General features: G+C 51.8%; 1 protein-coding gene across 1 annotated transcript in view; it reads right to left on the minus strand.

The window, feature by feature from the left end:
• The window catches only part of TMEM63C (transmembrane protein 63C), a gene marked incomplete at both ends in the record, with an annotated part of 32,596 nt that extends 20,880 nt beyond the window's left edge, over positions 1–11,716 (minus strand). The window contains 6 exons of the mRNA XM_082844922.1: positions 584–632; positions 2,020–2,162; positions 7,018–7,055; positions 10,446–10,527; positions 10,941–11,020; positions 11,567–11,716. Of these exons, the coding sequence (XP_082701048.1) occupies positions 584–632; positions 2,020–2,162; positions 7,018–7,055; positions 10,446–10,527; positions 10,941–11,020; positions 11,567–11,716 (542 nt within the window). The remainder of the gene's footprint in view (positions 1–583; positions 633–2,019; positions 2,163–7,017; positions 7,056–10,445; positions 10,528–10,940; positions 11,021–11,566) is intronic.
• Positions 11,717–12,526: the final 810 nt, after the last annotated feature.

Raw genomic sequence — 12,526 nt, forward strand, 5'->3', positions numbered from 1 at the left:
TCCACAGGTTCCCGGACCATGAGGGCTGGAGGGGGCTTAGAGGTCATGTCCAACAGCTCTTCCCCCCGCCATGGACTAGGGATGAAGCTCACAGCGGGAGGGTGCACTGCCCCAGACCCAGGGCCGGCTAATGGCAAAGCCGGGGCATGAACCCAGCTCCTGTGGTTCCTCTGTCTCGCTGCTGTGGGAGTCAGGTCTGAGCTTCACTGGGTTATATGAGGGTTGACCTGAACTATTTTGTGGGCAGGGAAGCAATACCTTAAACCTCTGCTTACTGCAGTAATCCTGTTGGGAGCTGGACATACTAAGCAAATAGGACCATCTTTGCAAATCTTCAGGAGTGACCGGTTTAGGTAGTTCCACCCATTACAGAGGTGGGGACACTGAGACACCAAGAATACTTCCTTACCAAGAGGACGCAACTTCCGGCATCCCACCTGGAACCTGGGCTCCCCAGGAAACCAGGCCTTTCCTATCAGCAGAGTGGGGCTCATGCTTCGGACCCACACATTGGACCATCTCTCCACGCTAACACCCAGCCCCCAAGCCAGTAGAATGGGAGGTAAGAGGATCAGGTACCTACTCTGTGGAGACATTGACAATAGTGGTCCGACCAAAGTGACTATTCCAGTCTGAAAGAGAAGAAAGTTGCTGACCTCAAGCCTGGCACCTTGACTGGCTGGGTGCCAGACTTCAGGGTTCCTGAGCGAATGCCCGGGGTCTAGAGATGCTTGTCTACGTCCTGGTCTTCCTTCTAGGTCCCCAGAGCTTGTCCCCAGCTTCCAAACAGCCCCATCAGAGGCCTCCTCTCCTCCCTGGGACTGCTGACTGGGGCTCCTCGGCTGTGAAGCAAGACCGAGCATTGGTGCGGCAACCCCAGAGCGTGACTGACTCAGGGTAGACACCGGTGAACGCTTGTGGGAGGGACCCGGCAGCCCCACCATGAGCGGAATGATGAAATTAGCAACACTGTTACCGCTGGCAGCAATCACAAAACCCAGAACTTCTGAAAATGCATTGCTGCCTCATTCAAACAGAGTAAATCCTTCTGGCTGAGTGTATCAGTGTGCTGGTTTAGACATCTCCAAGTTTTATGAAATCATACTATCATTTCCGTACTATCATACTATCATTGCCAACATACTAGCTCTTACGATGAGAATCTGGGAAGGCAGGGCTCAGTAGTTATTTACTCTGGTGGTGGTATTTGGTAGCATGAGAAATGGGTGCTACCTTGAAGTAACTGAGGTCTACCACTGGCCAAGGAGAAATAGGTGGAAACTTGAGCAATCAGCGTGCACCTGGCTGCCACCTGGGCACTTAAGGTGCTATCCTGTACCACCTAGTTGTATGGGCCTCATACAGCTCTATGTTTGCTGGCTGTTATTCAAAGTGCCCACTATCAGGCACTGTGCCAACCACTTGACACGCATTGTCTCTCTATCCCTATGACAGTTGAGGAAACTGAGGCCTGAGGACACTGTATAAGATGAAATAATTTTCTGGGAAGCAGATGTGGGTAAAAGTTGGGGAACCATGATTTTTCTGTCTTTGAAGCCCGAGCCCTCACCACATTATTGTGTGAAAATTTACCCTGTTATAAGGAGTGTGGATAGAATCCCTATGAGAAATTCTGCGTGCTGTGTCCATCAGAGTGGGTACAGAGAGAGATCAGGTCCAGAGATCTTTGTAGTGGGTCACATGTCATAACAAGGCCTCCAGGAACATCTGGACAGATGCAGTGTGGGGTCATAAATAAACATTCAGTTTTAGACTGAATTACTACTATCTGCCTTCTGTGTGCCAGGCCCTGGGCCAAATTTATACCAAAAGAGGTATCATCTCCGGTTTCCATGTGAGAGAACTGAAGCGTGGGTTGCCTAAGGTCACATAACTAATTTTGAGAAGTGCAATTAAAATTTAGATTCCTAGACGCTCAACACCCAAGCTCTGTCCTGCCTACCGGGCTGCCTCTTAGGTCTAGTGGGCCGGGCCCGGGACCTGCTGAGCTCTGCCTACCCAGAACATTTCCAGTGTAGTTGATGGGCAAAATGATGCCCAAGGAGGGGATGCAGAGGATAAGCACAAGGATGATGAGATGATACTGGAACATGATGTAGATACGGGCATCGTCTCCACACTTGCTAATCAGATCTTCGTTCCTGGAAGAGACACAGAGACAAGGACATTGCTCAGGAGCCAGTGTGGCTACAACGGAAGTCGGAGGTAGATAGAGGAAAGGGAGAGAAGATGACCACCCTACCCCCGAGTTTTTAATCTTTAGAGATATCACCCTTCTCAAAACTTGTTATGCCTGAAATGTATTTCACTGAATTTCACAGGCGTATCAGAGATAGAGGCTAGAGATACACTCCTGGGAATCCAGAAGCCCTCTTAAATCAGGCATTTATTTCCTCTTTTATTGCTTCTTCAAACATTTTGAGGGCTTGCTATAGCGCAGGCACTGAATAAACCATTAGTGATAACAGGATTCATCCTATTTTTCAAAAAGTTGTTCCTTAAATTAAAAAGGGGTACTCAAAGCCACAATGAGGTATCACTCCACACTGCCAGACTGGCCAAAGTTGGAAAGTCGGTGAGGAAAGTGTTGGTGAGAAAGTGCTGGTGAGGGTGTGAGATGCCGGGAGCTCTCTCACACTCATGGGTACTTACTCTGGCACACGGCTTTGGATAAGAGTGGACATTATCTACAGAAGTTGACTATAAGTATACCCTATGACCTAGCAATTCCACTCCTAGGTTTATACCCAACAGAAATACATGCACATGGGCACCAAGAGACATGTATAAGAATGTCACAGACGCGTTATTTGTAACAGCCCCAGACTGGAAACAACCTAATTGTCTATCAAAGGTAGAATGGACACAAGAATTGAAAGATATATGTAGTGAAATATATATATAGTGAGCTATATACATCACATTATATGTATGTAATGAAATACCATACAGAGATAAAAATGAATGACCATAGCTGAACCCCACAAATGCAACGTTGAGTGAAAGATGCCAGGCACAAACAATACATACCATATCATTTCATATACAAAGTTCAAAAATAGGCAATACTGAACTACAGAGTTAGAAGTCAGGGTACTGGTTACCTTTGGAGAGGCGGGAGGTGATAGGAGATTGGGAGGGAGAAGGAGGAGGGCTTCTGGGGTCTTGGCAATGTTCTAATTCTTTATCGGGATGGTGCTTGTATAGGCTTTGCTTGTGATGATTGAGCTGGACACATTTTTTGTGCACTTTTCTGTATGTGTGTTATACTTCAATTAAAAAAATTTAAAGCAATACATGCTTATTATAGAAACTTTGGAAAATAACAAAAGAAGAAAATCATTCACCTACAATCTCATCAAACCTAAGGTAATGGCTATTAATCATTTTGGCCAATTTCCTTTAGCTTCTTATTGTATTGCTGGTTTAACTTGTGACTGTAGTATAAACAGCTTTTGATGTATTGCTCTTTTGCTCAGCATTTAATCTTAAGTCTTTTCTGACCGTTTTACATTTTGTCTAAATATTTTTATGGCTGCCCAATAATAATGGTGACAATAGCCTCTGTTTGTGGATTATTGATTCACACCCAGCCCCAAGCTGCACGCCCCCGCCTTTGGTGGACGTGCCATAGTTTACTCACCCTTGCCCTCTGATCAGACTTGAAGGTTGCATGCAACTTCTAGCATTCAGTCCAGGATTCAGATTTATTTTTCAACAGTATTACAAAGAGCATATCTTTAAGGCTTTCAGTATCACCATTTAGGTAATTATTTAGAGCTCTCAACCTTTTTTTAACTTCAAGCAGTTAAAATACTTCCTGCCTTGGACTTGAGAATTAAATCCCAAGAATGGGGTGGGTGAGAACTGGTGAGAAGGGAGAATGGGGGAATGTCCCCCTGCAGGCTTGGGGTGCCAAGATCTGCTCACCTGATAGAAACAGCGCGCCAGAGGCAGGGTGAGAGCCTCCAACCAGGTGGAGGGAGCAGAGGGCTGGACGGGACGAAGGACACAAGAATCTCCTTTCTGGGCTGACAATTCCCGCCTCCCCACTGGGCCCATTGCTCCATCTGCACCAGCGCAGGTTATACTCAACAGCCTACCTTACAGTTCTGAGGGAAGCCTGAATTTTTGAGTCTGCCTATACATATTCCTCTACTCAATTCTGTTCTCTTCCCGCCACTCTTTAAAGTGCCGGCCCCATGACATTCCAGGCATCACTCTTTCTCCTACTCACAATTAATTCTCATCTCTGCTCTAATCACTTCCTCTCCTCTACCTCTTGCTGGAGACTTGCTCTACCTGTCTCATCTTTAAATTAACATCCATCTGTCTCTACAGATGCCCACACTTCTTCCCTTTCAACTACAGCCAGGTTCAAGGGCTCATTTGCTACTCTTAAAAAACAAAACCCCAAGAAACTCCTTAAGCATCCACTCCTTCACCAGTTTCCCTTCAAGTTCCATCCAATATCCTTCCTTCCCTGCTCCCACCCACCTCTTGAAAAAGGTGGCTTCCATTCTCTGCCTCTACTTCTTGGACATCTCCTCGTCCCGGAACTGCGCTCCCAGTGGAGATTCACATCCCCAAAGCCGACATCCTCTGCTGAGCGCTCATGCTACTCAACCTCGTAGGGCTGGAGGCTGCTGACCACACCCTGTCTGGACCTCGCGCCTGCCTGGCTTCAGTGAGCCCGTGCCCTAGAGGTTGCCACCTTTTCCTCTTGTCCCAACCAGTCTCTTCCTTGGGCCCTTTCCCTTGGGTGTCCCATCTGCTCCCATGACTTCAACTACGACCTCTGTGCACCCATATCCCAAGTCTAAATCTCTAGCTCCGACCTTTCTCCTAAGCTTTAATCCTGTTTTTCAACAGCCTGCCGGTCAACTCACATGCTCACCCCGGCCCCATGTCATTAATTTCCCAACTCATCATATCTCCTCATCTCCCAACTGGTGGTATTATTACCCTCCGCAGAAGCCAGTCCTCGATTTCCCCCTTTTTCCTAACCAGGTGGAAGCCAGGTGGAAACAACCCATTGACTGTTGTTGCCCCATCATCTCCCTCCCCACGTCTCCTCTGCACTGTTTCCCTGGCCACCACCACCTCTCACCTGGAAAAACCTTCTTGGCTGCTCACGTTGCCTTTGCACTCTTCCTACTGCCATTCACCCCTCCTGCCCCTGCCTACAAACAGACATCACCTGAGGGTCCCGCTCAAAAGTAGTCCCTGGCTCCCTGCTGCCTCTAAATCAAAGGCCAAGATTCTCGGTATGGTAGTCAAGATCCCAGCTGACCCTTCCGGCCCAATCTTTCATCCCCTCTCTTGCTATGTACTCTTGTTTCTAGCCACACCAGAAGATTTACCATTTCTGGACACTCCCTGTCCATCTCTGCCCCAAACCTTTGCTCATGCAGTCCTTAATTTCTGATGGGCCCTCCACATCGCAACGGTCAAAATTCTTCCCATTCCTCAAGGCCTCGCTCAAAACTATGCTTCTTCTGAACCCCCAAATTGGAATTAATTTCTCGCTCTCCCAAATGCCCTCTGCCCAGCAGTTATGCTCTCCCCATTAGCAATCATGTGTAGTGGGTCTTGTCAACCCATGTTTTTCTAACTAGACTGAGTGGGCTTTGTGCGCTGGGACTTTGGCTTCTGCAGGAAAGGGCGGTCATGAAGAGGGGCATGAGAGACTGGAGGTATAGGTTTCTCTTAATAAAGATGTATTTATGCAAGCTTGTGCGTGTTTTAAAAATTAACAAAGCAAAACCAGAGAAGGTGCTAAGAAATAAAAGTCTCCCCCCCCACTCCCTCAACATGTGGCTAAGACTCCCACCCACACACAAACTAGCTGTATCACTTCCTCGGGACTCTGGTGAACGATGAACGAAGACGAGAGGCCAAGGCCATGGGGAGTCCTCCACCAGTGGAGCTGGGGCTCAAACCCCAGAGGTTGCTGGTCCCAAGGCCAGCTCTGGATTCCCAAGGCCCAGTCATGGTATCTTGTGCCCCCAAAGGGTCCCAGGCCCTTCCACAGGTCTGGGGAAAGAGAGGTGCCCTGGTGTAGCTCGTGCGGGTGGATGGGATCTTGCGGCAATGTCTGAATGCTCCCAGCAAGGCCCCTGAATGGTGTGGGCATGGAGGTACATGAAGGAAGAAGCCCTAAGGGCCATGGCAAAGAAGCAGACGTGCAGGTCCAGGCAGGCCCCTGGTGCAGGTGGCCTCTGGGGAGCACTGAGCCTGCACCCTAAGGCAGGCATCACCAGGCAAGGACGGACCCTGGAGGAGGGGTTCAAAGGACAGGCAGGGCAGGCCAGATGGGGGATATTTAGGGAGAGCCCAGGAACACACAGCGCTCTGAGGTGGCGACAGCTGTGTGCACACATGTAAGTGTGTGTGCACGTGTATGTGCACGTGTGTGTGCATGTGTGTGGAGGCATGGAGCTCTGACAGGTGTCTGCTCTGCGGAGGCGTCTGGCTGGTATGAGGCCATCGGGAGATGACAGGTGACTCGGGGTCTCTCTCCTTGCCAAGTGGGGTCTCACACTAAAGAGATCCAGAAGGTGTGGTGGGCCAGGGGCTGTCCCTCCGTAATGGGCATGGAGGCTGGGAGAGGAAACCTGCCCTTCCGCCTGGTGGTTTTTGTTTTTTCCATCTAGGCAAATATAAGGAATGATGTTCCCAGAAGTAAAGCAAAGAGTACCTGGGAAGGATTTCTTTTTCCTCGTGTGGGCTTCACAAAAGCATTTTTACAAGCATGTGAGAGGGGTCTTTCCTGAGAACTGTGGCAGAGGGAAAATGGGCTGTGGGCAGCGTCCAGTTCCCATTTCACCAATGGAACACGAGAAAGCGTCCTCTGCCAGGGCCAGGCTGCAGGGGCAGGGGGAGTGGGGAGTGGCCGTTGGGGCACAGAATTTAGGCCCAAGGCCTGGTCCTGCAGGGCAGGAGACCCTGTCCCCACCCTCCCCCAGATAAGGCTCAGGAAGCTCAGGCACTTACTTCATGGTGATGGTGTTGAAAAACCAGGAATAGAAGCCCTGGGGAAAAAGGAGAGAAAGTGTGAGAAAACCCAGCGCTGGGGCGTCCGAGGCAGTGAGGCAGTGTCCGGGGCTTCCTCCCCCGGCAAGGTCTGGACTGGAATCGGTGCTGAGGGAGATGTCTTTTCAGAAGTCGGGCATCCTGTTACAGCAAGTGGTGGCTTAGAGGGTGGGCCTCAGACTGGAGGGAGAGAAGGGACTTTGGGGTGGACGTCAATTGCTTTCTGTCTGTCCCTCGTTGCTTCCTTCTGGGAAATGCCCCTCCCCTATGCATGTGGCCCGGCGGACTGTCCGTCAAGAAGGTGTCTGCTACCAGTGGTCAGCTGACCAACGGGAACATGACCCAAGAGGGGCCAAGCAAAATGCTCCTAAGGGGACTGATATGGGTGCTGGGAGAAGGGTCTTCTTCTGAGTTCTTGCATCTCGGTCAACACCAGGCATCCTGGAGGGGCTCTGTGAGTCTTTGATGCCACATGCAGGAGCTTGTCTGAGATAAAAAGCCTGCTCAGAGGAGAGAGGACCACAGAGGGGATCCTGGTGGCAATGCTGGACTTCCTGGATCTAGCTGTACCTGAAGCAGCTGCTTCCCTTAGATTTCCCCGCACTCAGGCCACACATCACCCTTTTGTTACAATGCTAACTTGAGCTGGGTTTCTTCTTCTGCATCTGGGGGTCCTGTCGATTATACATTTCTCTCAGGGTCTTGCTGTCTGGAGTTTCTGGGTGGTGGGAAAAGGTGGCCTCAGCCGGGGGCTGGGAGGGGCTAGAGAGGCAGTCAGCTCGGGGACTGTATGCGTAGGGTAGGCAGAGGGCCACAGCTCTAAAAGCTGCCAGATGTTGTAGCTGCTTCAGTTACCCTGGTCACGCTTCCTTCTGGGATCCCAGGGGGTCTGGCAAAACCTTGGAAAAGGCTGCAGCTCTTGATTGGGTCACGAGCCCATCAGCGACCCAGGCAGGCCCACTGGGTTGATAGTCCCCCAGAACCACATGGATTGGGGAAGGCATATTTCCCAAAAGGAAGCAATGGGGGGCATGCAAACATGAAGCAGAAGGAGGTTCCTTGCTCCCTTAGGTGTCAGGCCCACCTTCTAGGCCTCCTCCCTGTGCTGGGTGGGTTGACAGTGGGAATGCCCATCAGGAATGTCCACTTGTGTGGGGACCATTTCCCCAGCTATATCCTAGGGAACTAAAGTAGGGATAAAAGCCCGGGTATGAGGCAGAGCGATGACGGGAAATGGCATGATGGTGGCAGTGGCGACTGGGAAAGTCCCAGGGAGGGGGTGAATTGCTAGACAAGACTTGGGCTGAGAGTCTGGCCACCCCTTCCCTACATGGGGAGTCTTTCCTCACCTCCCACCTCTGGGCCAACAGGCAATTCATTAAGGGAGCAAGCAGGTTTGCTGACGGGCCCTAGTGGATATGCAGAGTGGAGGAGTATCGGTGGGAGGACAGAGGTAGTGAGTAGAAGTGTGGCCTATGTACCCATGAAAGGCACATGGACACAGACGTGTGAGTGACCAGGTATGGACCCGTATTCTCTCTTTCTCTCTCCCTCTCTCTCACACACACGTGCGCACACACACACACACACACACACACACACTCCCCTGCATATATATTGTACCTCTGAAAGGCATAAACCATTCAGAAAACTTAGCAGCTGAACAGTGGGCCTGAGAAGCAGACACATCTCTCCTTTTCTCCCCACCCCGTGGAAATGGCCACAGGCTCCCAGGAGCCAGCTCAGCTGACAAGCCTGAGTGACAGCGGTCCGTTCACTGCACCCACCTCAGTGGCTCCATCCTCCCCACTCCCGCCACATCCGCCCTGACTTGCTGAGGGCGCTATGAGGAGACCTGTTCGCTTCACCCACTCCACTCAGCCTGGCTGAGGCCTCGCCACCTGCCTGGGGCCCTGCAGGAGCTACCTCAGCGCACTCTTCCTCTGTGTCTAATTTCTACCCTCTTCTGTTTGACTACCCCACTGCTGCCATCATGATTTATCTTCTAGATATTTTTAAAATAAAATGTCATTGTACAGAAAAAAAAACCACACAAAGCTGAAGTGATGTTTCTAAAGATAAATCTGAGAATTGCCTTGCAAGGTAGGTGTTACTGTCCTTATTCGACAGAGGAAACCTCCAGGACGTGAACCTGTCTGAGGCTCCCATTCTTGTCAGGGGCAGGTCTTAGCAAGTAAAGGGACCAGGTCTCTTGGAGGGATGAAAATGGATGAAAATTTGCTTCCAACAAACACATATCAGATACTAATTACACGACAGGCTGGACCAGGTGCTGGGACAGTGGGGAGTAAGACCGGTATAGCTCTCAGTGGGGGAAGTGGGCACGCTAGATTAACTGTGTAGATGAGGAATCATCACAGACTGGGTTAAGACTGCTGAACAAAAGGAATGTAGGGACTTCACTGGTGGTCCAGTGGTTGACAATCGGTCTTGCAATGCAGGGGATGCCGGTTTGATTCCTGGTCAGGGAACTAAGATCCTACATGCCACGGGGCAACGAAGCCTGCAGGCCACAACTAGAGAGAAGCCCATTCGCTGCCACGAAAGATCCTGCGTGCCGCAACTAAGACCCGACGCAGCCAATAAATAAATAAATATTTTTAAAAAATAAAATATACGTTATTTAAAAAACTTAAAAAGAGGGCTTCCCTGGTGGCGCAGTGGTTGAGAGTCCGCCTGCCGAGGCAGGGGACACGGGTTCGTGCCCCGGTCTGGGAAGATCCCACATGTCTCGCAGTGGCTGGGCCCGTGAGCCATGGCCGCTAAGCCTGCGCGTCCGGAGCCTGTGCTCTGCAACGGGAGTGGCCACAACGGTGAGAGGCCCGCGTACCACAAAAAAAAAAAAAAAAAAAAAAAAAGGGAGGGAAGATGATCCGCAGGCTCAGGTGTTTCTGAGAGATGAGAACTGAGGAAAGCCCATTGGATTTCATCGCATGGGACCGTTGGTGGCCCTGGGGCTGTCTGGGTGGGAGCCACGTGTGAGGGGTTGAGGAGTGCGAGGGAGGTGAGAATGTGGAGACAGCAAGCCAGACCTCTCTTCTGGAGTTCAGCTCGGACCAGTCCCGAGCGCCATCTAGAGCGCTTTAGCTCCACTCCATCGCTCTGGAGGGCCTTCCTTGCTCCCTTTCTCCTTCGTGCACTTACTGCCACCACCTTCTCGGCACCCTAGGAGGCAGGTACGGTCAGTGTCTCCCTATTTCCGATGGGGAGACAGGCTTGGCAAGGTGGAGGCATTTGTCCAAGGTCACGTTGCTAGGAGTGGTTGGGTGGCTGACTGCAAAGCCCCAGCTGATGAACCCGCTCCTTCCTGCAGATGCCCGGACCCCTGCCCCCGCCCTCACCAGGCCCAGGCCCACCCCAGCACCCACCTTGTCCCTGTGTTCCATCTCCAGGGAAATATCCGAGGGAGACGTCTTCTCGCTCTGCTCCCCATAGATCAGCGAGGTCAGGCTGCCGGCCAGGAAGGGTTAGGGGGGAGGTGGAAAAGGAGAAAGTTCTTAGGTGCCAGCCTTGCTCCCTGGGCTGAGGGCTGTGGTCCCCTCCTGCCCAGTAGCAGACACGCCTCAACGTGTTTGCTGAGCACACAGCTCTGGGCACAGACAGGTGGCCAACGCATCTTGGGAGCCATGAGATCCAGAAAGGCTGAGATCTGAGAAAAAAGTGGCCTCGTGCCCAGAGGTGGCTGCTCTCCAAGTCACCCTAATGCAGGGAGGGCTAGAACACGGGCAGGGGTGGTAATGAGACGCCACCTGCTGACGAGACACCTGTGCAGTGTGGGCACTGGTCAGAGCCATGTCCTGGTCACGGCAGCACATCCCCCGATGAAGCTAGCAGCTCACTCCTGACGCCCAGCCTCTCCTCACCTGTCGTTATGTATCAGCAGAGCCAGGCGTCCGTAGTCCCATGCGGCTTTCCGGAGGAAGGAGTAAACCAAGACGATGACCTATAGGTCAGGAAAAGCAATATGGCGCAAGAGAGCTCACGGATGCCTTCCCCTCGACTGACCCCTGAATTCCCATGGGGAAGACTGTCCCTGAGGTCCCCAGGGGCTCCCCGCTAGGTGGCCAGCTCTGTCAGGGTGGGGGTCATGCCTTCTGCAACTCTAGATTCCCAGTGCCCGGCACCATCCTAGCACAGAGTGGATGTTCAGAGTGGTTGAATGAAGGCGCTGGTGGCACGTTCAGAACAGTGGACAGAGCACTCGTTGAATAAATCAGGGGACAGATGGGAGGCTCAAGGGCACTGGCCAGGCGGACCTTTGGACAAGGGTGCAAGGAAGAGAATCAGGGATTCCACTGCTCCTGCAGCCTCCTCTTCTCCAAGGCCCACCTACCCTGGGCCTCCCTGGGCAGGACTGACATTCAGATAGTTCCCACCACTGTGGCTGGCATCCACGGACAGCTGGGGCCCCTTGTCTCATTTGTGAAAGCTGGACCATCCACCCTGGGTGAGGCCTCTCTGTCTGCCCACTGCACTGCCCAGAACTCACCACCCACAAGATAACGTTGAGGAACAGCACAGTGGGGATACCCCCAAAGGGCTGCCCCTGCAGGACAGTGCTCCGAGAGTGGAAGCAGTCGTCAGCCGAGAAGTTCCGGGACTTTTCCACCATATTCAGGTTGCCCGGCGAGACAGTCATCCTGGGAGCCTCCCTGGTGAACAGAGGGGTTTCCAGGTCAAACATGAGGCCCCCCTTCCCCCCCATTATGCAACACGCAGAAGCCTGCCGGGGAGCTGGGAGGGGTGCGCTGAGCTTATAAATGGTCAACGCAGGAGGCTCAGCCCTGAGATGGCATGCAGCCCTGTCCTTTAAGACAGGGGTCCCCAACCCCCTGGTGGGACATCACACAGCAGGAGGTGAACAGCGGGCCAGCGATTACAGCCGCTCCCTTCGCTTGCATTACCGCCTGAGCTCCGCCTCCTGTCAGATCGAGGGCAACATTAGATTCTCATAGGAGCGGGAGCCCTACTGTGAACTGCACATGCGAGGGATCTAGGTTGCGCGTTCCTCATGTGAATCTAACGCCTGATGATCTGAGGTGGAGCTGAGGCGGTGACGCTAGCGCTGGGGGGCGGCTGCAAGTACAGATTATCATTAGCAGAGAGGTCTGACTGCACAGAGACCATAATAAATCAGTTGCTGGCAGACTCATATCAAAACCCTATCAGTGAGTGGCAAGTGACAATTAAGTTGCATCTTACAGAGCAGACTAGACATAAGCAACACACGTCGGGTGTCACTGTCTCCCATCACCCCCAGATGGGACCAGCTAGTTGCAGGAAAACAAGCTCAGGGCTCCCACTGATTCTGCATTATGCCGAGTTGTATAATTATTTCATTATATATTACAATGTAATAATAACAGAAATAAAGTGCACAATAAATGTAATGTGCTTGAATCATCCCGAAACCATGCCCTACCCCTGCCCCCAGTCCATGAAAAAATTG

This window comes from Leucopleurus acutus, assembly GCF_964270905.1.
Source record: "Leucopleurus acutus genome assembly, chromosome: 1".
In the NCBI taxonomy this organism is placed as follows: Eukaryota; Metazoa; Chordata; class Mammalia; order Artiodactyla; family Delphinidae; genus Leucopleurus; species Leucopleurus acutus.